The 24973-nt window shown below is 42.9% G+C and overlaps 1 protein-coding gene across 4 annotated transcripts in view; it reads left to right on the top strand.

Annotated features, from left to right (window-relative positions):
* The window catches only part of LOC147034848 (valine--tRNA ligase, mitochondrial-like), an 81876-nt gene that overhangs the window by 6902 nt on the left and 50001 nt on the right, over positions 1-24973 (top strand). For all 4 annotated transcript variants that reach the window (XR_015060540.1, XR_015060541.1, XM_085890351.1 and 1 more), the window contains 8 exons: positions 727-827; positions 12871-12983; positions 13150-13216; positions 13957-14054; positions 15310-15391; positions 19654-19773; positions 20117-20225; positions 20496-20587. Coding sequence is in view for 2 of the 4 variants with exons in the window: in XM_085890351.1 (XP_085746477.1) it covers positions 727-827; positions 12871-12983; positions 13150-13216; positions 13957-14054; positions 15310-15391; positions 19654-19773; positions 20117-20225; positions 20496-20587 (782 nt within the window). In the remaining 2 variants the exon portion in view is untranslated. The remainder of the gene's footprint in view (positions 1-726; positions 828-12870; positions 12984-13149; positions 13217-13956; positions 14055-15309; positions 15392-19653; positions 19774-20116; positions 20226-20495; positions 20588-24973) is intronic.

Genomic DNA, 24973 nt, shown 5'->3' with positions numbered 1-24973 from the left:
GGGGGGGATTTTCAAAAATTTCAAAGTCCCGTTGCTAGGCAATGGTGGCGTCCATAGCAACGGTGCTCAAAAGCATACAACTAGATCCTGGTCTGAACCTACCAGTCAAGTTTCATCAAAATTGGTTGACTCCTCTGGCCACCAGAGCTGTCCATTACATACATACAGACAGACGGAAAACCTGAGAATAACGGTAGTCTAGCGACCATCCAAACATAACCTCCATCACCTTCTGTGACAAAGGTAAAAAAAATAAACAAACAAACAACTAACGTCAACGTGGTTTACGGGAAAATTAAAATGGAAATTCCAACCAGAAAGAAAAGAGCATGGAATTAACAATTTTCAATGATTTCAAACAACCAACATGAATCAAATTTGTCATTTATGCTTTGAGTTAATTCCTTGACAGGGAGTGAATTTTGTTTGTCTATTGACATACAGTAGCTGTTTTACCCCCTCCACCCTTACCCCCATTTCCGTACGTACAAGTGTCAGTTAATGTGATCAACCCAACACGTAAATATGTGATACGTGACCATGTACCCTTCTTGTGTCCAAATTCTGAATTGCTTCATCCGAAATTGCAAGAGTTCTAAAATCTGTTCATATATTGAAATTGTTACTTTGGAATTGAACTTTAACATCTGTACTCAAGATAATAATTTTGAGAATTTCTGGAAAGAAAAATTATTGATATTTATTCTCTCTGGGATGTTTGCACAGATACCTCGATCACTCTGCCTTCTGGCTATAGTCCACAGTTTGTTGAGGCTTCCTGGTATTCTTGGTGGGAAAGGAAGGGATTTTTCTCTCCAGAATGTCATGTGAGTGTTTTTATTTATTTTTGTTGGGGTGAGTGTGGGTGTGTGAAGTAACGCTTCGTACAGTGATTTTATGTTCCTTGTGTTTTTTCCCACCATCGAAGAACATTTTAAAATATTTTGTGAATTTGCATCATTCAAATTTCCAAAGGATTTAAAATATATTGTTGCACGGATGGCACCCATCATGCAGCTGTGAATGGCACTTGGTGGGAAAATTCACATGCTTATGTCTTGCCTCGAGAGACAGCTCAATTCGGTTGGCTGCACTCCCCAAGTGGTGTGGCAAGCAACTGTATTTCATGCATGGACTGCTCTCGTGCCGGTGATCAGGATTGCATTTAGCTCTGTCTAATCCTTCAGGGATAACCAATTACTCCAAGGCAGATTCTGGATGGGGCTCAGTCGATTACAAAATATGCGTTTCTTAAAGAGAGGCGACACAGGCACGAGACACATAAATGGACAGATCTGGCAGGACACCGACAGATGTTGAACGAGGATAATAATTCATAAATAGAGAAACTAACCCCTCGATCGGCTCAATCTCACACTTGCACATGCGCACAACCAGACGAGGCTTTTGATGAGCTTTAAGTCTCCTTGGGCTGGCATGGTGCAGGGTACTTTCTCGTCCAGGCAGAAAAATGGCTCCCAGGAAAAGAGAGCAGTCCGGTACCAAGGAGCATTCTCAGAAAAAGAAAGCGAATGTCTTGTGGGAGGGGCAGATGTCTTCTCCCCAAACCCCCTGCCCTCCCCTTCCTTTGGTGAAGGTCTGGATTCGGATCCAGTTACTTCAATTACCTCCTCCACCGAAGGTGGAAGGAGGTTGTTTCCACCCCTTTCTGTCTGTTTGCCTGTCTCTGTCTGTTTGTTTGTCTGTTTGTGTACAGGATATCTCAAAAAAGTTGTGGTCGGATCCAGATGAAATTTTGTGGACAGGTTGGGTGTGTAACAAGGATGGACTGATTAGATTTTGGTGAAGATCTGGATCCGACTCCTAGAATTTTTCAAGTGATTCTTCACCATTGAGAGATAGTGTGAAGCCAATATAGAGCACGATTTCTCAAAATGTTGTGGACGGATTTGGATGAAACTTGGTGGACAGGTTCGGTGTGTGACAAAGAAGAATTGATTCGATTTTGGTGAATATCCGGATCCGGATCCGACGACTAGAATTTTTAAGTGATTCTTCACCTTTGAGAGATTGGGCGAATAATGATATATAGCAAGATATCTCAAAAAGTTGTGGATGGATTCGGACAAAACTTGGTGGACAGGTTGGGTGTGTCACAAGGACGAATTGATTTGATTTTGGTGAAGATCTGGATCCGGATCCGGATCTGGATATGAGAATTATTTCATTTTTACAGTGATTCTTCACCATTAAAAGATTGGGCCAAAAACGATATAGTTCTGTATAGCATGCTATTTCAAAAATGTATTAGACCCGATATGTTCTCATGGATCAGGCATCACGTAGTGGAGATAATAATGCGCTCTACCGAGTGCCCTTCTAGTTCTTTTTAATTGATTCTTAAAGTGAAAGGAAGGTGAACCAAAAACAATACACTGTGAACCACAATATTTAAAATCGTTGTGGATGGGTTATGCAAAACTTGGTGAATGACTTTGGTCGGTGACAAGAACTAGTGATTAGATTTTGGGAAAGGCCAGATTGCCTCTGGACCTATCAGTGGATACAAAATGTAAACTGTTCAGCCTGGCAGAGGTATGCATTCTACCGAGTGCCATTCTCGTATTTGTTCCCTTGCCTCCTGGTCCATTCTGTGTTTTAGCTCCTCCACCAAACTCGGCAGGAAATGTGGCCAAACAATACTTGATCCTGCCTTAATACTTGATGGTCTTTGCTATTTCCAGAAAAAAAACATTGATTTATCATGTACTGACATTTCACTTTGACAAAAATGATTGTGTTATTTAGAAATATTAAGAAGTAGAATACGGGGCATTCCATGTCAAGTGTACACACCCTCCCGACACTAATACCTCATTTTCTCCCCATATGTTGGTCATTTATTCACTTGGGTGAATAAACTCAAAATACCAACTTTTAGACCTGTGGGCCCATAGGGGCCCATTTTAGGCCCCCCAAAAAATTTGGCGCCCCCGGCTGCCCCACAATCTTCCAGAGGCCATATCACAGGTTGTCGTGGTCCGATTTGGATGATCTTTATATCAAAATGCTCGTAAAAGCGAGATCTTTCGAATCGTGTAAAGTAAAATCACTCCGAAACAGTAATTCAAAAAGTTTTAGTTTGGGGCGCCCTTTGACCTTGGGCCCCCGCTCCCCAGCCAAACCGACGGTCCCGATATATATATATTTTTTTTTGTGAGAATACCCCTTCATATACTCCAACACCTCAGCATAAATGAAAATGGGATCTCAATGGATTCAAGTGTGATGATGGTTTTATTGTTCGGGGACTCGGGTGCTGGACACACAATACGCCACAATACATAGCACAATATTTGAACACTATTTCCAATACACTATCAGTATATTGTACATAAATTTTCCACATGCACATGCAGGAACTGGAAGCGATACTAGTATGAGTAAGAGTTTTTCCTTGCATTATTATAGTCAAGATTTTTTGCCAACCAATGTTTTATTTGACAGCTGTGTTTCTTTTTTACTGATTGTGTAGGTTCTACCTGTAGCAGTTTTTGGTTCTACGGAAAGAAGTATATCAGAAATGTCTAAAATGCAGTGATCCTCAATGTCAGGAAAAAATAAAGTATTTGCGGGCCCATTTGGATGAAGAAAATTCACTTTCACTTCATGAGTGTCCTGAAAGGCTTCCATGATGCAGGCAAGCCACCATTTTCCATCATAGTGCACTGTGACATAACCTGAGAGTTTCCCGATAAAAATTTGTGTAGATTTTGAAATGGCTGACTCAATACGGTGTTCCTCACTAAGGCTGAATTCGCGTACTTGAAGAGCAGTTTCAGAAATAGGGATGAAAGCATGAAGTTTTTGAATTTCAGCTATGGTTTTGGCCGTTTTTAACCTTTCTTCCAGATTTCGTTCTTCCTCGTCATACACCTCCTTGGGTCCCGTAACCAAACTTCATTTCATTCAAACCATTTTCAGAAAAGGCGAAAAGATCTTTTGGAGATATAATTTGACTCTCGTAAGGTTCACGCAGACTCTCACGTGTTGCTTCTCGTTTGACTGTACCTCCCACGCCATCTGAAGGGCCCTTGCCATGACTTGTGGCAAAAAAATGCCAATCTGTGTCAAAACCATACTCTGATTTGTGACGACATAGGTTTATGAAGGCTTTGCAATTCTTATATTGGCCAGTGCAACCGTCTGAGAAATAGTAACGTTTCTTTACATTTCCAAAGCGAGATTTCAAGTGTTCAATGAGCATTCTTTGGAAGAGGTGGACTGAGACGACATCGTGAGTATTGCATTCTGATATAATCGTGGTTTAATTTACCATCGTCCGATTTGAAATAGTAAACCCAGGGGTGAATTGTCGCTTGAGAGCAGTTCCAATGGAATCCTTGGGCCGCATCCTGTACGACAAACGAATAGTTCTCTGAGAAGTCTCCAATAATGACAAATTCTCCTTCACCGATTTCTTCTTTCTTATTTTTCAGAAACTGAGGTTGGGCCTTGGCAATGAAGTCGTGTCTCACTAATTCCCCACGCGTTCACAGAATTGATTAATGAATTCTTCCAAAGGCAGGACCATGGACCTCAGTTCAGATCTGTCGGTGGATGTCCACCGTTTAAACTGAATTTCATCAAAATCCTCCAGTTTATAAGCACTCAGTAGCTCGGTTTTGAAGTCTTGTATTGATGGGCAACTTTCACAAGTTCTGAAATAACATGCCGGTTGTGGTGGGTTACAAACTATGCATGCTATCACATGATGATAGCCAGGAAGTTCGGCTATCTGTGTCATTTTGGAACCAAACATCATGAGTTTTGCATTTTTATGTATCGCACATACACATACCCTGTGTGTAACGTGTGACCCGCCCAGGACACACTCCGAGGGATGGAGCATGGCGAACTTCGCGAATCCAACTTTCAAGCCAGGGTTCTTCTCTTTGAATTTCTGAAACAGTTCCTTGAGATTGTTTAGTACCAGGCGCTTTTGAATTTTGTCTTTTCCATGTACATTCCTGACCACCACACAGTCCTTTTTTCCCGGCATTATTCGGCAGACTTCATCACTTCGGTAAAATTCGGTTACGGCGGATTTAACTCCGTCAGGCAATATTTTACCCTGTATGGGATTTGGAGACGATAGCATACTATTTTCTTTCTCTAAATTTTTGGCTTGCACAGCCATTCTTTGGGAGCAACTGAATTCACTCATCATCCCTCTGATCCTCATATTCCGAGCAAACATTGTCAGAATACATATTTGCTCTGAACGGCTCGAAACAACGTATTTTTCTTTCAGGCTTTTGATCACCTCTTGCATGGAGTTTTCATCACATTTTGATGCTGTATTTTGTGTTTTCTCCGCAGTGCTTGGTCCAGCAACTAGTTCTAATTTCTTTCGCACAGAATCTTCCACTTTACTTCGCTTTTCAGGAACGTACCCGGGTTCCTTTCCGCCTTTCGTTTGTCGAATGGGCTTTCGCCCATCATCGATAACGACTGGTTTAATAGGTCAACTTCTGATTCTTGCTCAAACACCTCCTCGTCCTCATCTGTGAAAATAGATTCTGCAATGCCTTCGATAGGACCTTCTGATGATAATTTCGAACTGGTCGAAGATGATTCTTCAATACGCTCTGGTGACAACTGAGTTTTTTTTTTTTCTGCACGAAGTACAAAGTCTGTCATCTTTTTTCACCTTTGAAGAAAATTTCATCAACATATCATTTCACACATTGCGAAGATCCTTTCGTTATTTCGTTTTATGGCAGCTGAACGGATCGCAACAGTATTTTCGGAACTCCTTTCGATCTTCAGTCGCCATGCTTACTGCAAAATATGCAAAAACTGAGATTTGCCCATTTATAACTTAATTCGATGATGGTTATACAAAAAATGTACACTTAAAAATCAATAGACACAATAGGCAGAATAATTTTTCGCAAATGATGCAATATATATATATATATATATATATATATATATAAAATAGTCCAGAGATGATGATTGTCAATTTCAGACATAAAGTCGCCTGCCAGCAGGTGACGTCATTGGAACGATGACGGCAAACGTCGCCCAATGTCGAATCAAGAATTAGTGATATGTGGACCCTGAACAATAAAACCATCATCACACTTGAACCCATTGAGATCCCATTTCCATTTATGTTGAGGTGTTGGAGTATATGAAGGGGTATTCTCACACAAAAAAATCGGGGTCATCGGTTTGGCTGGGGGGGGGGCAAGGCTAAAGGGCACCCCAAACTATAACTTTTTGAATTGCTGTTTTGGAGTGATTTTACAACCTGTGATATGGCCACTGGAAAATTGTGGGTCAACCGGGGGCACCCAAAAATTTTTTGAGGGGGGGGCTAAAATGGGTCCCCAGGTATGAAAATTGACACAATGTTTTGCCGTGGATACAAACACTTGCACAAAAAAAAGAGTGAAATCTGAGACGATGTGTCAAAATTTCGCTGAAAAATGTGTACACTTGACATGGAACGCCCCAAGAGTAACAGGAAGAAGAAACCACAATATATCGCTGCACAGTGTGTGTGCATTGTCAAACAGTTATTGATTAGCTCTTTATCGGTGCTGATTTAATGCCTGGAAAGAAAACGGGAGATATGTTCTTATAAAGGAGGTTTATGTTTCTCTGTGCATGAAGTAACTTCAAAACTGTTTGCCATAGTTATATCTCGATGTGAAATTATCTTTGACTAGCTCTTCAACTCCAGTCGATTGCAAGCACTTAAAATCATGCTTGATTATGAAAAAAAAAAGAACCTGTTCAAAATGGATGTTCTGGCTAGTCATGTAATTAAGTTGTTAATGAAAGTTTTTCTTCAAATTGATTTTGGTTCGATCAAATGCTCAGCTGTCACTAATAAATTCAGGAGAAATAGTACATTAGCTTCAACAAATACGTTGGTGATATTTTGCCACTTTTAAGAAAACCTTGTACATAAGGAAAATGCTTACAGATGGTTTTGTCTCTTTGCAATAAAAGATGTCATGTAAGCTCACTTGTGCTGTTTGCTGTGGTTACATGATGGGATTTGTTTTTCTTCCAAAGGTCCTCTCCAGCAAATAGTTATGTTTCTGAAATGAATCTCAATTTCACAAAATTGGCATGGCTTTCAATGTTTCTGCGACAGCACTTTTGAAAAGGGGTTCGGAGTTTATGATCTCTTATCGGTCGAATAATGTGAGCTGCACTTTTTCAATTTTTAGATCCTTGTGGAGGATCTCGAAGTCTTACTCACGTTATTGTTCTTGTGGACTTTTTTGTTTCACAGCCTACAGTTTTCATCGAAACTTCCTGAAACTTGGCGTATATATGTAAAAATACCCTGCGCAGACAGTTACGATCTCCAATTTTGATAATTCCTCCTAGAAAAAAAAGTTATGACGTCAAAATATCTCTGCTAATGGAAATCGCCGAAAAAATTATCTCCGAAACTAGGCAAGCTTTTTGAATTCTGTTTGCGGGAATCGAACAGGGCATTAGCAGAGATGAATTACCGCACATATGATGCATCACTATGACGTCATATCAATTTTTATGATGTCATTCCTATTTTTTGACATTTTTTGTTTCACAACCCAGAGTTTTCATCAGATCTTCGTGAAACTTGCCATGTATATGCAGAAAGCCCACCCGCAGGCAGTAACCATCTCCAATTTTCGAAATTCTTCCTAGAAAAAAAGTTAACATCATAATATTACCGCTAATGGAAATCGCCTATACCATTATCTCCGAAACTAGGCAAGCTGTTTGAATTTTGTTTGCGGGAATCAAGCCCTGCATTAGCACAGATAATTTATCGCAAACCTGATACATCACAATGACGTCATATTCGTTTTTATGACGTCATCATTAAGAGGCCGAGGATCTTAGCTCATTCGAGCTTCTTCCTCTCTTTTGCTCCTCAACGGTAATTACCCTCAAAGGAGAGGTTATTTAATTTGAGTTCCGTTTGTTTGTTATCTTGCCAAAACGACGTTTTTGCAAGATATTGTTATGGCTGTGGAAATTCGCATTACACCATAAAGGGCCCTCAGGTGAGGCATCTCCATAAGTACATGTGTAGTTAGGCCAAACCCATTGTATAGAGGGAATTTATGTGATCCATTCGGGCTGCGATCCTCCAATTAGTCGTTTTACTTTCCCTATCTTTGATTTCAAACGAACAAAAACTGCCAAGGATGCTGGTGGGCTTTTCCCCGCCATTCTTCCCCGCGCTTGGTGTGAGGGAAGGGGGGGAGGGCAGCTCGCCGCCGATTGGTGGATGGACAGCGTAAGGCGGTCAGGGTGAGGGAACGCCCCTTTTCGAGAACCCTCTCGAAGGAGGGTGGAGCCGAAAACGGGGCGGAGTGAAGGGCGGAACCCCGCGCTATAAAAGTCGGACACGGGCGGGGGTGCGCCTCCTCTTCCTCTTCGTCCTGGAGCTGGTCTCGTCGTTCACCTTGGCTGGTGGTCTGGTCTGGTCTTGTGTCGGTGCAGTCCCAAGACCCCGTTGGCGGGACGGAGCGTCTGCCATTCCTCTCTCCCGACCCCGAGCACCAACGGTTCCCCCCCTCCTTTATCCACGCGGAGATAGTGCCGGAAACCCCGTCCGTGACGAGCGGCCAACACGTGCCAGCACGAAGCACGCCGGAGAGGACTCGCCGACCACGCCAGGGCACGGAGTCGGGGCCAGGCGCGACCACGCCGACGGATGTGGGAGAAGGACTCGACGGCCCACAGGGAAGTCGCCACTTTTCTTTTCTTTGGGTTTGTTTAAATGACTGTGGGTGGCGCCTGTCCGACAAGTAGAACTGTTTAAGTGTTGCCGTGTGTGCGTGTATTCGGTTTTAACTCTTGCTTTCGCTTTATATGTGCATTTTGATTATTGTGACTGTAAATACCTACCTTCCGTGCTGGTCTGTGTGAATTAAACGTGCTTGTGTGAACTTGTTCCCCGTTTCACTGCGTCCGTTCCTTTGTTTGAATTTCCATCTTGCATCACGTAAGGGGTTCGTAGTGGGTTTAAAACGCCCGGTAATTAATCGGAACCGTCAAGGCCGACGATAACACCGCTCGGTTATCACTGTAGCACGGAACGGACCGCTTAAGCGGTTCGTGTCCGGAGTCGGCCTGTGGCGTGGTACGATCGCTCGGTCGACCACTCGCGCAGGTACTTAGGTAGATCGAATTTGGCGAGCAACCCTATCCTGCGCGGGTGGGCAATTGGCACGATCGTGGTGAGGTTAAACCCCCACCCGTGACTGGCTCCCGGCGTTGGTCCGAGAGGGTCATGACAGAATTGTCCGTTCGGTGGGCGACGTTCGGTGGGCGACGTGCCGCGATTCGAGTTACGTGGCCATTCGCATGCCGGCAGGCGCGAATTCGCAACAATATGTAAGTCAGCTTGTATGTTTCTTTTTTAATTTTTTAATTTTTAAATTTTGTCTGTAATCACGAATCGATCACTCTGCAGAGCACAGTTATCATTGGAAATTTTTGTAACTTCGCATATCAGAGTCCTATAGAGGTCCCTTTCAGTGCATAAAATTTTCAAGGTCAAAGGTCAAGGTCACTTTGTCGCAAATCAGGGGAGTCGACGAAACCCTTATTTTTTGAGTAATTTTGATCGGATCCTCTTCAAACTTCATGGGACTATAGTTAATTGTCTGGTGCTCAGCTGATTAATTTTTGGTGGCGATCGGCCTTGACCTTCATGGTTAATGCTGGAGGTCGAAAGTTTTTGACCCCAAGGTCAAATTTTAAAATCTTAGGTACCATATCTTGTAATACCTCAAATTGAACGCCTCGATGAGTGCTTTCTAGATATGTCAAGCTTGAGACATTATGATGTCATTTGGTGACGTTATGAGGCAAACGCATATTTTTCATGGTTACTCTGGAGAACGATTCTCATCGGAATCTCTCGTAGGCAGATATTCCTCAAGGAGTCGCTCCTGGTGGATAGCAGCTCTGTTCACCTCAGTGTGACCTTAAAGAAGTCACACGTGGTCACCTTTTGGCAAGATACGGGTCACCCCTTGGGTGACATTGGTTTGTTTTTATTTGTTTGTCTGTCTGTTTGTCCGCACAGAACGTTCATGTTTTTCTCCGCAACCGCTTGGTGGATTGAGACGAAGTTTTCACCGTTGGTGCGACTTCTCATGTAGAATGTTGTTATGATAATCATGACATCATAGGTCATGTGATATGGTGGCCTTGTAAGAAAACAAATGGAATAACTTTGGACCTCAGTATCTCTGAAACTGCACCAAGGAAAAAATTGAAACATGGCATACAGCAAGTACTCATGGGTAATGAGTGTGATTTTTTTTTTTTTGAATGATATCATAGGTGTCTTCGTTATGATGTCATAATTGCACATGCAGAACGCTACATCCGATCAGTATGAAAATTTTTGAGGGTCATCTTGGGATGAAATGTTCCACAAAATAAATTTTGATGATGTAATCAGTCATTTGATTCGGTAGCCTTATTGTTTTTTTTCGGTTTTTTTTTTAGCCTTTAAAAACCTCTGAAATGGCTGAACTAGTCATCACTGCCAACATTTACAAAGTGGCAGTTCTAATTATGTCATTATATATTATGTAATGCACCATTACACAAACACCACATACAATACACCACATGACACACCAAACAAAACATGTCCTGGAAAGGGTCTGTAATCTCTGATTACTTTTTTTTCTTGTTTTTATTGTAAAGGACTTTGTATCCTAAATGGACGATGCGGCACAACTCAAGATTAAAGCATCGGTAGTGCTGGCGTGTATTATCAAACAGTTAGAATGTGAGTTCAAACCAGCCTACGTGGTGTAATTTTTCGAGCGTATGGTTTGATTCTGAGGTTGCTGGTTCGAACCCTGACCTAGTCATACCAAAGACATTAAAATTGTATGTGCTGCTTCTTTGCTTGATGTTCCGTATTTTAAAAGGATAGAGGATGCACAAACAATCATAAGTTGGTAATAATAGTGTAGATCTTGATGATCCTAATGGCCTCCTTCAGCGTCAAAGTTCCTTGTGGGGGAACTCATATTATTTCTAACTCTCAAGACTGCAATCAGAGGTGGTCCACAGAGGAGGTGACCCCGCAGTGTGGTAGAGTTATGTTTGTTTAATTTGGCTAGGTGGTAGTTTCAGCATGGGTGTTCGGTTTTGAGAGTAATCTGGTTGTGCTGTAGGGTGGTTCCCTGGCTGAAAATGCATAGCAGATACACTTCAAAAGTAAGAAGTTTAAGAAATGATGAGGGAGGAGAAACAGCAAGATACTATTAATATAAAGAGGGAGGAGAAAACCTGATTGGTACACATGCATAACTGGATGTAAACGGTGGCCACGACTAAACCTTAAGCTAAACTTATTGACAGACTCGTTTTGGGACACAAGACAACAAAAAATAAAAATACAGGATGGATAATGTAGAGATCCTGTGGTCTTCTAATTTTGTTGAGACGTTGGGGGCGGAGCATGGGGGTGTGGTTCTGCACTTGTACAGGACACTCTGTGTTTATTTGATCTCACTCTTCCAAACTCTTTGGGTCTCTCAAACTCTACTGACTCTAGAGCTCAACTCTTGATGACCACCGTGACTATTAACCCCCTCGTGTGACTCTTGTGGTGACATCCATCATGAGATAACTAATCAACAATTGACTCCTCATTAACCCCCCCCCCCCAAGTTAGTTTTTATGCCTCTGCTGACAAAGTCGACAGAGGCATTCTTTTTTCAGGTTGTCCTTCCATATGTACGTCCATACGTGCTTATGTACTTCCATCCATACTAATTTTCTCTGTTTTCCCTGCAACTGCTTATCCAATTGATACAAAATTTTGACCAAAGGTATAACTAATCATGTTGAATGTTTTTAATGATAATTATGAAGTCAATAATGATAATTATGAAGTCATATGTCACGTCATTTGGCAGCCATCTTGGTAAAAAGGAAAACCTTTGAACCTCTGCATATCCGAAACCGCTCCATGAAAAATAAAATTACACTTTACACATGTCAAGTACTGCTCATGGGGAATAAGTGTGATTATTATTATTTTTTTGATGATGATGTATTTGGTGGCTTCATTATGATGTTATTGCATTTGTCAAATGCTTTATCCGATCAGTATGAACATTTTTGAGGGTCATCTAGGGATAAATTGTTTGGGGGGGGGGGGGCGGTGAATGATAACATCATCGGACATGTTTGGCAGCCATATTTTTTTAACATTAAAAAAAACTTCAAAAATCTTCGCTGAAGCGGCTGAACAGATTGAGGCGAAACTTCACAGGTATGATTGCCTATCCATGAGGAACAAAAACCTCTCCACATATGATGTCGTTGGTCACATGGCTTGGCAGCTATGAATTTTTTGAAGAATAAACCTTTAAAAATCTTGTTCTTCAGAATAGCTCGACAAATTGAGGGGAAAATTCATCCGCATGTTCCCCAAGCCTTGGGGATTCCATGTTGTTCACAAATAATTAATTGGTCACAAGGTCTGTCAGCCATATTGTATTCAGGGGAAATCCTAAGAAGAATGTTTTGTCTCTTGAACTGCTTCATCCATCGATGTGAAACTTCAGAATCATGATCTAGTAGTGTTGGGGGATACATGTTTTAAATTTCAACCTCATCAGACGCATGGTCTGGCATCCGGAATTATTTAATGTTTTGAATCTGGGTTTACGGATTTAAATTGAACTTGGTAGTAGTATGTATAATAATGTGGGCGGAGGCATATCTGGCGATGTTGAAAAGTGCTCTTTTAGTCTTCGTATTATTTTTCACAACCAGTAGCAAAAGAATAAATATCAATTGGCATACTTTTTTTTTTCTTCTCCAATCACACTTGTTTTTCAACAGGGAGCAAGTGATGGTGATACATTTACAATATGCCTACCACCACCCAATGTAACAGGCTCTCTCCACCTTGGTCATGCCCTCACCGTGGCTGTTGAAGATGCGCTAGTTCGCTGGTGAGTGGTGGATTGCTTGGGTTATATCGAAGAAGAAATTAATGATTCATCATTGTGATGTATCCAAATATATCATGGATGTTTTATTTTATGTTAATGCTTTACAAATGTTTCAAAAAAGACAATTGGTGTTGCCTTTAAATAATTGGCATTTTACTCCATTCAGGCATCGTATGAATCGTCGTCAAGTGCTGTGGGTGCCAGGTAGTGATCATGCTGGTATTGCTACCCAGGTATTTTATTTTCATTATCTTATATATTATTTCCGAGTTTGTGGTTTCGTGTCGCGCTGTCTTCGACTTTCTTCTGCGCTCGAGTAACGTGATATTCGGCTTATATTATCTCAAAGACCATATGAGGTGCATGGTACAAAAAAAGTAAGTAAAATGGTTCTGAAACGGTGAAATCGTATTCCACTTACTGCATTAAAATAAAATTACTACTGATACTCTGCATCAGTTCCTTTCTCAAACACACCCACCCCAACATGTCCCGCACAGCGCGGGTTATGCTGGTCACATTAAATGTAGAGAATATGTACAGGTCACATTTTATACAGATTAAAAACAAACCTTTCAACATAACCTTCCTGCTATTTTTTTTTTAGCTCCTCTTCACCTTGCCTAATAGTGGTATGATCCTTATGTTTCTAAAGGTAATAGTTTACTACTTGTAAGGGGTAAATTATGCAGGAAAGAAAAATGGGACATCTATTTTGCCAGAGTTGTATTCTCCTCAACATAGACGCATGGATTTCTCTTTTCCTCCGAATCATTGTTTTTTTTCTCCTCACAATCTTCCTTTTTGTCTCTCCATGAGCTTCATCTTTATCTCATCGTGATCATGCTCTTTTGTTATTTATTTATTTTGCCCTCAGTTTTTATATTTCCCAGCTTTTCACAACCATTTGATATTATTTTATGCTGCCATAGTTTCCAGTTGATTGTAAAACAGGTGTGAATGTGTTCGGCAGGTTGTGGTGGAAAAGAAGTTGTTGAAAGAACGTGGCCAAACTCGACATGATATTGGCCGCAAGGCCTTCAAACAGGAAATTTGGCAGTGGAAAAATGAGTGAGTGTTTTGCTTCTTGTCGTTTTATTTTTGAGATTCTTGGACACTGAATAAAACGAGAGAAATTCCGAAATGCTAAAACAACAAGGGATTAATTGTTTTGAACACTGAAGTTATGAAAGGAAGTTTTCCTTTGCCCATTAGTTCTACATAATATTGGTGTATGGATAGCAAGGCTTTGCAAGATAAATTGCCACCATGTCCCATTTTCTGCCTATCACAACAGAAATCAAATTAATTTGTTTACAATTGTTTTTCCAGATTTGTTTGCGAAAAGATTGTGGTGACGGTGCTACTTTGTGGTTTAGTTTTTGCTTTCTCATTGTTTTGTTTTGGACACTACAAATTCCATGACATGGTTATGGATGATAATTTTCATTTCATTTTGGGTGTCTGCATGTTTATATTGTTTTGTTGATTGCCTGGAAGTTGGTGCTGTGACCACTGGCTTTTTAGTTACCTGCAGAAATCTAGGCATTGACAATCAGCAGACTTGAAAATTTCCAGGCTTCTGACTGTCTTTCATGATGTAACTCTGATCTTAATGTTTGCAAGTGAGTGCTGACAAGCAGGACAGTCAGCCTGTCTTCCCTTTTCCCAAGGACAGGCTTAATTTATGCAACTTTCTGCCTGTGAAGCATGAGGACAACAATATTAACCAATGCTGTTCCATCTGGAGTCAGTCAGAATAGGCAAGCTATATTGTGAGTCCATTACTGCTGGACTCTCCTGCCATCCTGGTTTTGTTGTTTTGGAAGCTTGAGTTAATATGGATATAAAGTGGTGAGTGCATTCATGTTGTATATTAAATTGCTGACACTTCCATGATCTTGTGAGTATCTTCCTGTTCCTTAGTTGTTTTTTTTATAACAAATTACAGGCCTGTTGAAAGTTATTTATTGTCTTTTTGATGAGTTGGTTTAAGATTTTGCATTTATCATTTCTAAGATGTCAGGCATATTTGAGCCCCTGAGATGTAAACCTTGCAGTTATACATGCAGAGCCAGAAAGAGTGAAAGGCATTAAAGTAGTCTTTTAAAGTCACTTCAACTCTGAGGTTGAAAGCAATTTCAACAACATTTTTGAGGCAGATGCTGATGTAAAGTCATTTAGGTTTGAATGACATTCTAAATGGGAACCTTAACTTTAAAACCCTTCTTCCAGTTGCTTGTATCATGTTGGATAGCCTGATTTCTTCCAGTAGTTAATTTAGGAAATTAATTTGGATGTTCATAGAGATGTGATGTGCTTGCAGGAAAGGTGGTGAGATATTATCACAGCTTAAAACGTTAGGTGCGTCTCTTGACTGGAGCAGAGACTGTTTTACCTTGAACCCGGTGAGTACCAAATAACTGTGTCCCAACTTTTTGTGAATTTCACTAATAAGTAACACGTTTATGTAACAGTCAAGTAAGACGGTTCATGTGCTGGTGCTGATGCTATCAAAATACAATTCAAGAAGTGTTTGTGTTTTTTTTTTTTTACCTTCGCCACCGAAGGTGGACAGGATTATATGGACACCCAGCAAGATTAAAAACAAAACCTCTCAGAGGGTGGAGGAGCTCCTTGTGAGCCAAGGTCCATCCATGTCTAGTGCCCAACTGTGTATATGGACATCCTCCTGCAGTTGGGTTACTTTTTTTAAAAGGAGTTTGTTGGCAGGATTTGCACTCCGGCCACAATAAAACCCTTCATCCCGCATAAAGAAACCACCAAAAATTCTGAAAACCCACTTTGTTTCGAGTACCTCCTGTGCAGCTGCCCTCCGCAGGGCAGCTCATCAGATGACGGGATTGGGGCAAAGCCTTCAGGACCCACACTCGTTGATGATCGGAGGAAAACCACGGAGTAACCTTCCCTGGTCAGATTGTGATAGCGGGTGTTGGGGTGGTGCTGAGGTGTCGTTCACCAGACGATGGTCTCCTTGGGTTAACCTGATGCAGTCCCTCCAGGTTGGTTCCTGGAATGTCCGATCCCTAAGAGAGGATGATCACCTCTCTCTGTAATCATCTGAGCTCAAGCGTTTGAACATTGGTATTGCAGCACTCTCTGAGGTTCGGAGACAAGATTGTGGCAAGATCATGGTGGGTGGTTACACCTACTATTGGTCTGGTCGCTCTGATGGTTACCGTGCCCAAGGAGTTGCTGTAGCTGTGTCTGATAAGCTGATTCTAATGGTAATTTAGGTAACACCAGTGAGTAAGCGTATTATGAGACTAACGATTTGTCACTCCTTGGTTGTCGTTTCTCTGGTCTCTAATTATGCTCTGAGGCGATTGATCTCACTGTGAAGGACGCATTCTTAGCCAAGCTCGAGTCTGTGGTTGATCAGTGCTCCATTTGAGATACTCCTTCTTGTCTTGGGGGATTCAAATGCATCGATTGGAACTGATAGCGACGGTTATGAGACATGTGTTGGTTCCCTTGAGTCTGGAACTGTAAACCAGAATCGCACTAAGTTCTTTGACTTTGCAAGAAGTCATGGATTTAAGGTGGCTGGTTCATGGTTTCAGCACCTACGGGCTCATCGCTGGACTTGGAATTCCAACGCTGGTCGTGTGGCAAAGGAGATTGACTACGTGCTTGTTTATGGTTGCTAGAGGTAGATCCAGAACTGCAGGGTCTACTGAAGTGCTCAGTTCTTAAGTACCGACCGCAGGCTTGTGATGGCAACTCTGTAGTTGTAGCTGAAATCCGGGAGAATGGTACCTTATCAGCCTAGGCTGGATGTTGGCAAGCTCAAGGATTAGAAGGTAGCTGAGGAGTTTGCAAACAAGCTGACTGGGGATTTGGGGGGTCTGAGTGCTTTGGCGAATCCTGAAGAGTTGTGGAGTGCCTTCAAGACCACCGTCCTTGATGTTGCCGGTGGATGTCTTGGAACTCACCGCAGACGAGGAAGAATTTTGTCTCTCGAGGGACACTGGATACCATTGACTAGAGTCACAGGGCCAGGCTTAATGACAGAGCTGAGCTTTTCATGGATTTGAGGCGTAAAACTATACGTGCGCTGAGGGTGGACAAGGAGGCCTATGTGCGAGGAATTTGTGAGGTGGTAGAGCATCACCTGTGGTCAAATGATTCTCATCCTGCTTACAGGGAAATTCGTTCATTCCATTCCTCGAAGCCCGTCCCTTAGTGTACTGCATTAAGAGCGGAGGGTGGACGGCTCTTGGCAGAGGAGTCTGAAGTGAAGGCCCGCTGGGCCAGTTACATTGAGCATCAGTACCAGGCTGATCCACCAGCTGTTGAGTCGGATGTCAGGGGTGTTACTATTCCTATTGCTGACCCTCCAATCAACTGTGATCAACATTCTTTTGTGGAAAGACAGGCTGTGACTTTGTTGAAATTGGGTGAAGCTCCAGGAATCTCTGGCATCCATGCTGAACTTCTCAAGGCTGGTGACAATGCTGTACTCATGCCATTACATGTGTTCTGCCTGGAACACAGACACTGTGCTCTGCCTTGGACAAAGGCATCATCCCAACTGACTGGAAGAGGGGCTTTGTTCTCTTTCTGGAAAGGGAAGGATGATCGCCAGGACTGCAACAACTGCTGAGGGGTGACGCTGCTCTCAATGCCGGGCAAGGTCTTTGGTCGGATCATTCTTGATCGGGTTTGCCACCATCTGCTTGAGCACCAGCACCCAGAGCAGTCAGGTTTTACACAAAAGAGGTCAATGAATAACTGTATCCTTGTTCTTCGGGTTCTCACCGGTCAAATGCAGACGAGAGTTTTGGCAGGGGCTGCTTGCAGCTTATGTCGATCTCTGCAAAGCGTTTGATTCAGCGAATCGGGATGCCCCCTGAAGGATTCTTGGTCTTCGTGGGGTGCCACCAAAACTGATCACTCCGATGTCTGAACTATACTCTGGTACTGAGAGTGCTGTGAGATGTTGATACCATCTCCGACTTATTTCCAGTTGTTACTGGAGTTTGTCAGGGGTGTGTACCGGCCCATACACTTTTCAGTGCTTGGATCGACTGGATTATGGGGAGGATGTTGGAGAGATCAAGCTGCGATGCGTTGTTTGGGAATGTCAAGATCTCTGACCTTGATTTCACAGATTATACAGATTTTTGCTGAGACTCTGGAGATCCTTTTGCGGGCCCAAGAGTTGCTGAATGAGGAGTCGGAGCCACTGGGATTACGGGTTTCCTTTGTCAAAACTAAGATCCAGGCTTTCAGTGACATCTTGGATGCTGCTATCTTGTCTGGATCTGTTTGTGGTGCGGAAGTTGAGGTCATGGAGAGATTCACTTACCTTGGCAGTGATATTCATGGCTCTGCTGGCTGTGACAAAGAGGTCAATAGACATCTGGGGAATCATGGATTCACTTGATCATGGTGTGAGGTGCTGTCAGTGCCTGTGCAGGAGGACGAAAGTCTGAGTCTTGAGGTCCTTTGTGCTTCCACTCTTGCTTTACGGATGTGATACTTGGACTCTGACCAGCAATCTGAGAAGGAGACTTCATTCCTTTGGTACCAGGTCTCTTCGGAGAATCATTGGTTATCGCTGGTCGGACTTTGTGTCCAACGAGTGGTTGCTGAGAGACTTAAATGAGATTTGTTACCCGCATAGTCCGTGAGCATCAGCTGCAGCTGTATGGACACGTGGCTCGTTTTTCTGACGCTGATCCTGCTCGCCAGATTCTCGCAGCGAGGGAGCATCATGATTGGAGGAGGCCATTGGGCCGACCACGTGCCTTGTAGTTGCAGCAGTTTGATCAGCATGTCAAGGATATGTGGATGGGCCAGGCATCTGCCTGGGGGGTGGCCAGACGGAGGCCCATGGAGTACCGGCAGAAAGTGGATGCAGCGACGCGCTGCTCTGGCGCATGCTGCCATACCTGACCTGACCTGACCTGACTGAAGTTTGAAGGAGGTTATGTTTTCACCCCTGTCTGTCTTTTTGTTTGTTTGTGTCTGTTTGTGTGCAGGGCATTTCAAAAAGTTGTGGATGGATTCTGATGAAATTTGGTGGGCTGGTTGGGTATGTGACGAGGACAAACTGATTAGATTTTGGTGAAGATCTGGATCTGGATACGAGAATTATTTAATTTTTGAAGTGATTCTTCACCATTTTGAGATAGGGCCAAAAACCATATATGGCATGATATTTCAAAAGTGTATTGGGTGCGATATGTTCTCGTGGATCAGGCATTGCGTATCGGAGGTATGCGCTCTACCGAGTGCCCTTCTCGCTTTTTATGTTTGGTTTCTATGCACTCCTGAATCACTGAACGGAATGAGTTAAAGTCTGGTGGTTGTACTTGTGGGATGCATGGGAAGGTTTTAGGTTGTTAAATGTTTTTTTAATAGTATGAGGGTTTCTGGTTGGGGTGAGGGGGTGGGGGGGGGATTTTCTCTATAAATATTATGGCAAAGCACTGCTCTTGTTGAGGTGTGGATATTACAAGATATACTAATACATGCCAATTCTGGGGGAATTAACCCATCCGTAAGGCCGAGGTCTTCGCTAGTTCAACTAATGAATGAACCCCAAAGGGAAAGATGTACATCGTGGAAATTTGATAAGTGTGTTGTGAAAAAAGATCACTTTGTAATTTTTGAAATGCATAATTTTCTCTGTTTTTTGCAGGAATTTTCTAATGCTGTGACTGAAGCATTTGTGCGTTTGTCTGAGGCGGGACTTATTTACAGGGATACTTGTGTTGTCAACTGGTGCTGCACCCTTCGTTCTGCCATATCCGATGTCGAGGTGGGTAGTTTTGTGTGATTTAAATATTTCGGAAGGTTTTTTTATTTTATTTTATTTCTTATACCTCAATTCTTCTCACTGGCATTCGAAGCACAAAATGGTGCCAATTACTCCCCCCTCCCCACCCCTCATCCCCCTCAATGCTTCATCAATGGGTCAGGATTGGAGCGCAGGCCAAATTTTAAAAATTGCAAATGATTTATTTAATTTTATATGCTATGCCCTGTGACATTGCTTTGGCATTTTTGGAATGTCACGTTGCACCAAGTCAGTATTTTGCACTGTAGGGTAATCAATTGTTTGTGCTGTGACAAAACAACATGAGTTGGAATTGTAATTTCAGGTGATCCCCATGCAACTCACTGGGAAAACAGCACTCGGTGTTCCTGGCCATCCTGATCTGGTGCAGTTTGGACTCCTTGTGCATTTTGCCTATCTTTTAGATGGCTTGGGTAATAGCAATTGCATTCACAGTGCAGTCTCTCCCTCTGGTATTTTCATGATTGATTTTATTGTTAATCAAACTATGTCCTGTTCATGGCATGAGGTTTTATTTCATAATGTCGCTACAATCCATTTTGTCATCAAGTTTGGTAGATTTGTAGTAAATGATTGTGTTTGTAATCTTCATCTTTATCATTGTATATCATACTACAATAACAATTCCTTTTTGTAATATTGCTACTGCACCGAGCATTGCTGATTCTATAGGTTGTTTACAGATGGAGGTGAAATTATTGTGGCAACAACTCGCCCAGAAACGATCTTGGGTGATGAGGCCGTAGCTGTGCATCCGGATGATTCTCGCTATGCGGTTGGTCTTTCATTGAAATTCTTTCAGACTTACGTGATTACTTGTATATTATTAACCTCCCCAATCCCCTGATGCATGCTTGATGCTCTTTTGTTTCATGCTTAGTGGCACAATCATCAACTTGCATTGATGATATTGAGATATTATCCAAGTTGAAGACTTCCTTTGGAAGATCCACATCAACATTGCCAAGGCAAATAGCCTCAAACATCTATATATAATGGAGCCAGTGTTTGTATGTTTGTCTGTGTGTATGTATGTACAGTCCCTTCAGGAAGTATTCACACCCCTCGACTTTTGTCACATTTTGTTGTGTTATAGCCTGAATTTAAAACGGATCAAATTAAAAAATATTGTCACCGATCTACACAAAAGACCCCAGAATGACAAAGTGAAACATATTTTTAGAAATTTTTACAAATTAATGAAAAATGAAAAGCTGAAATGTCTTGCGTCAATAAGTATTCAACCCCTTTGCTACGACACTCCAATTTGAGCTCAGGTGCATCAAATTTCCTTTGATCATCATTGAGGAGTCCACCTGTGGCCAACTCAATTCAAAGGACATGATTTAGAAGAAAACACAACTTTCTATATAAGGTCTCACAGTTGACGGAACGTGTCAGAGAAACTCTACCATGACGTCCAAGAAACTGTCCGTATAACTCCGAGATGGAATTTTGAGGGGGCATAGATCTGGGAAAGGGTATATACCAATTTCTCGAGTGTTGAATGTTCCCAAGAGCAAAGTGAGCTCCATCATTAGGAAATGGAAATGATGTAGATCTATGCAGACTCTTCCTAGAGTTGGCTGTCTGGCCAAACTGAGCAACTGGGCAAGATGGACCTTGGTCAGCGAGGTGACCAAGAACCCAATGACCACTCCGACAGAACTACAGAGTTCCTTGGCTGAGAAGGGAGCCCCTTCCATAATGCCAACAATCTCTGCAGCACTTCACAAATCTATGCTTTATGAGAGAGTTGCCAAACAGAAACCACTTCTGAGAAAAAGGCACATGACAACCTGCCTGGAGTTTGCAAAAAGGCACGTGATAGAATGAGAACGAGGCAAATTTTCTGTTCTGATAAGATTAAATTTGAACTCTTTGGCCTTAATGCAAAGTGCTATGGTTGGTAGAAACTGAGCACAGCTCATCACCCCTCTAACACCTTTCCGACCGTGAAGCATGGTGGTAGCAGCATCATGCTATGGGGATACTTTTCAGCAACTGGGACTGGGAGACTTGTAAGGATAGAGGGAACGATGAATGGAGCCAAATACAGGAAAATTGTTGAGGAGAACCTGCTTCAGAGTGCAAAAGACCTTAGACTGCGGTGAAGATTTTCATTCCAATAGGACAATGACCCAGGCATACAGCCAAAGCAACACAACGGAATGGCTTCATAACAAGAACGTGAAAGTCAAAGTCCAGACTTGAATCCAATTGAGAATCTTTGGAAAGATTTGAAGATTGCTGTTCCCTGACACTCCCCATCCAACTTCACAGAGCTTGAGCAAATCTGCAAAGAAGAATGGGAGAAAATCCCCAAATCCAGATGTGCAAAGGTGATACAGACATATCCAAGAAGATTCGAAGCTGTAATCGCTGCCAAATATGCTTCCACAAAGTATTGATTCAGGGGGTTGAATACTTATTGATGCAAGGCATTTCAGCTTTTTATTTTTCATTAATTTGTAAAAAATCCTGAAAAGATGTTTTCACTTTGTCATTAGAGGGTATTTTGTTTCGATCGGTGATGAAAAATGTAAATTGGATCCATTTTAAATTCAGGCTGTAACATAACATAATACGACAAAAGTCAAGGGGTGTGAATACTTTCTGAAGGCACTGTATTTATGTATGCATGTATGCATCATGAACTCTGAAAGCTGAAAATTTCAGGGATTCATGAGGAAACCCTGATGTTTTCCATGTGCAAGTTTCCTTTGATTCCATCACATTTTGAAAAATATATTAATATTGTTACGAATTTGGGAATTCGATGCACACAACATACAGGTTCCTTTAGTCAACTATGTCGATAAGTGCTTGTTCCCTAGATAGCTCACCTTTCATTGTTTAAATGTTCAGAAATCGATTGGATGCGCTGCGGATCGATTTAATAGTTTGGGAATGAATATTGAGACGTCCCTCCCCCTCTTCTGCGAAGAGCAAGAACCACCCTGCCGTCCGTGACTCATGATGTCAACAACTCCCTCCCAGTCGTGGCTGAGCGGGGGATGGAGCACGAGGGCATGAGTCACGCCGGGATTGGGGGAAGGGCGGGAGAAGGATAAGAGGAGATCTTTTTCTTTTGTTCGTGGGCAGAGTTGGAGAAGGGAGTTGAGGGGAGTCGTTCAGCAGACCATGGGGTCCTGCTTGGCTTGCGTTAGGGTTGAGGCTTGCGGAAGCTTTTTGTTTCAGCTGGTTCTGTGAGCTTCGGCTTCTGCTTGGCTTGGGAGAGCTTTTTGCTTCAAGCTTCCCTGTTTGCAAGGAAGTTAAGCTTGTCGCTCGGCTCGAGCTGCGAGTGGTGGCTTCTTCTTCTTGGTTCGTGGAGCTCTTTGTTCTCCATTTTGGTTCCTGGCTTGGTGCGACTCATCGCCCTCTTCGTGGAGGTGGTTCCCCGGGGAAGCGACGCATCGACGGGAAGGTTTGGCGCCTCGTCTCACCTGCACGTGTTGAGAAGCGCAGGAGGTGGTTCCTCGGGGAAGCGACGCATTGACGGGACGGATCGGCACCTCGTCTCACCAGCACGTCTTGAGAAGCGCGGGAGGATTCGCGGGAGCTCGGGAAGGATCGCGGCTCGGCGATTGGATCCAGCTCGCTCTCGCTGGAGCCTGGGTCCGAACAACTTGAAGACCACACGAGGTGGAGAGGTTCGAGATAGGCTCTGGGTTTCATCTCACCTGTCCTCCGAGCTGGAGTTCGTTATTAAAGGCCTCTGCCACCATTTCGTGCGTGCGTGCGTGCGTGCGTGCGCGCGTATGTGTGTCCTTGGGCCCGTCTAATAAGTAGGAACTGCTGTGAAGTGCAAGTGACTGTATATAATAAGTAGACGGTTGTAGTTCTTTTGTCGTGCTTTTGTTGCTTGTATAATTGCATACGTGTTTTGCCTTGTTTAATTGCATACGTGCTTTATTATAATAAATGTCCTTGTGTGAATGTAAACCTGTTCGTTGCGTCCATTCCCTCATTGAACTGCCCCATCTTGCACTTGGAATATAGTTGGTTTTTAAATAGCCGATAAATAGAATCGGGTCCGGCGAGGTCTGGTGATAATACCCGCTCGGTTATCCCAGAACGGAACGGACTGCTTAAGCGGTTCGTGTACAAGCAGGCCTTCGCCGAGGTACGGTCCCTCGGTAGGTTACCCGCACGGGTACTTAGTTGTATCGAGATTCGGCGATTGACCCTATTTCGCGCGGGTAGAATACGGACTGGGCCATGGTTGGATTAAAAACCCACCCCTGACTGGTTTCTGGCGTTGTTCCAGAAAGTCACGACTGGATTGTCCGTTCGGTGGGCGAAGCGACCGCTATTGGTTAGACGCGGTCGTTCACACACCGGCGGGCGGGAAATCAACAACACTGGTGTTCAGGAGTGTGGGATTCAAATCCATCCCCCTCCAAACTAAATTAACATGGAATCGGACCAAGGGTGTGTGGAGCGACCCTCGGTTCCCATTAAATTGCGGGCTTTAAATTTATTCCGAGAAGCAAGATGTTGGTTCAAGGCGAACAGGAGCAGGGTGGTGTAGATATGTGTATTGATGTAGGATCCATGGCCTGGGACAGTTCTTTTTATAACCCCACCACCAATTATAATCAGTGGGGGAGCTTACCCTAATACACCGAGCGCGAACTTCGCCAGCAAACGGAGTCGCAAAATAGCTGCGCGATCGCACCTCAGCGCAGCACGGAGCGGGCTGCTATAATTAGCACAGCGAACGGCATGATACGAGGCAGGGCTCCCAACCAACGATTGAAACCACATGATCATGGCAGGTGAGGCTGGCGGACAGTGGCGGGTTTCGGGCACAAAACAGAGAAATATCTGGGAAAACTAAAAGAAAACGGTGAGAGAACGAATGAAAGGAGAGAGCAAGCATGCAAAAGAAGTGCAGAGAGCGAACTGAAGAATAGAAAAGAGGAGCAAATTAGTAACTCCCAGGATAGAAAGAACTTGGAAGAAGAATGGAAAACGAAGCTGGAAAAGGAAAAACGGAAACACCTTGTGGAATTGGAACTACTGAAGGAAGAGGTAAGAATAGGCAATCAGAAAAGAGAAAGCCTGGAACAGGAGGTAAAAAGAGGAAAGTATTGGGTCAAAATTAGCTAGGAATTTGGTGAGGGAATGGATGAAATGAGGAAGAAACAATGTGAAA

Source organism: Eptatretus burgeri, chromosome 1, assembly GCF_056783735.1.
Source record: "Eptatretus burgeri isolate ZD-2024b chromosome 1, Ebu_testis_v1, whole genome shotgun sequence".
Lineage (NCBI taxonomy): Eukaryota > Metazoa > Chordata > Myxini > Myxiniformes > Myxinidae > Eptatretus > Eptatretus burgeri.
The sequence above is the reverse complement of the archived record's forward strand: the minus strand, read 5'-3'. Positions and strand labels throughout refer to the sequence as shown.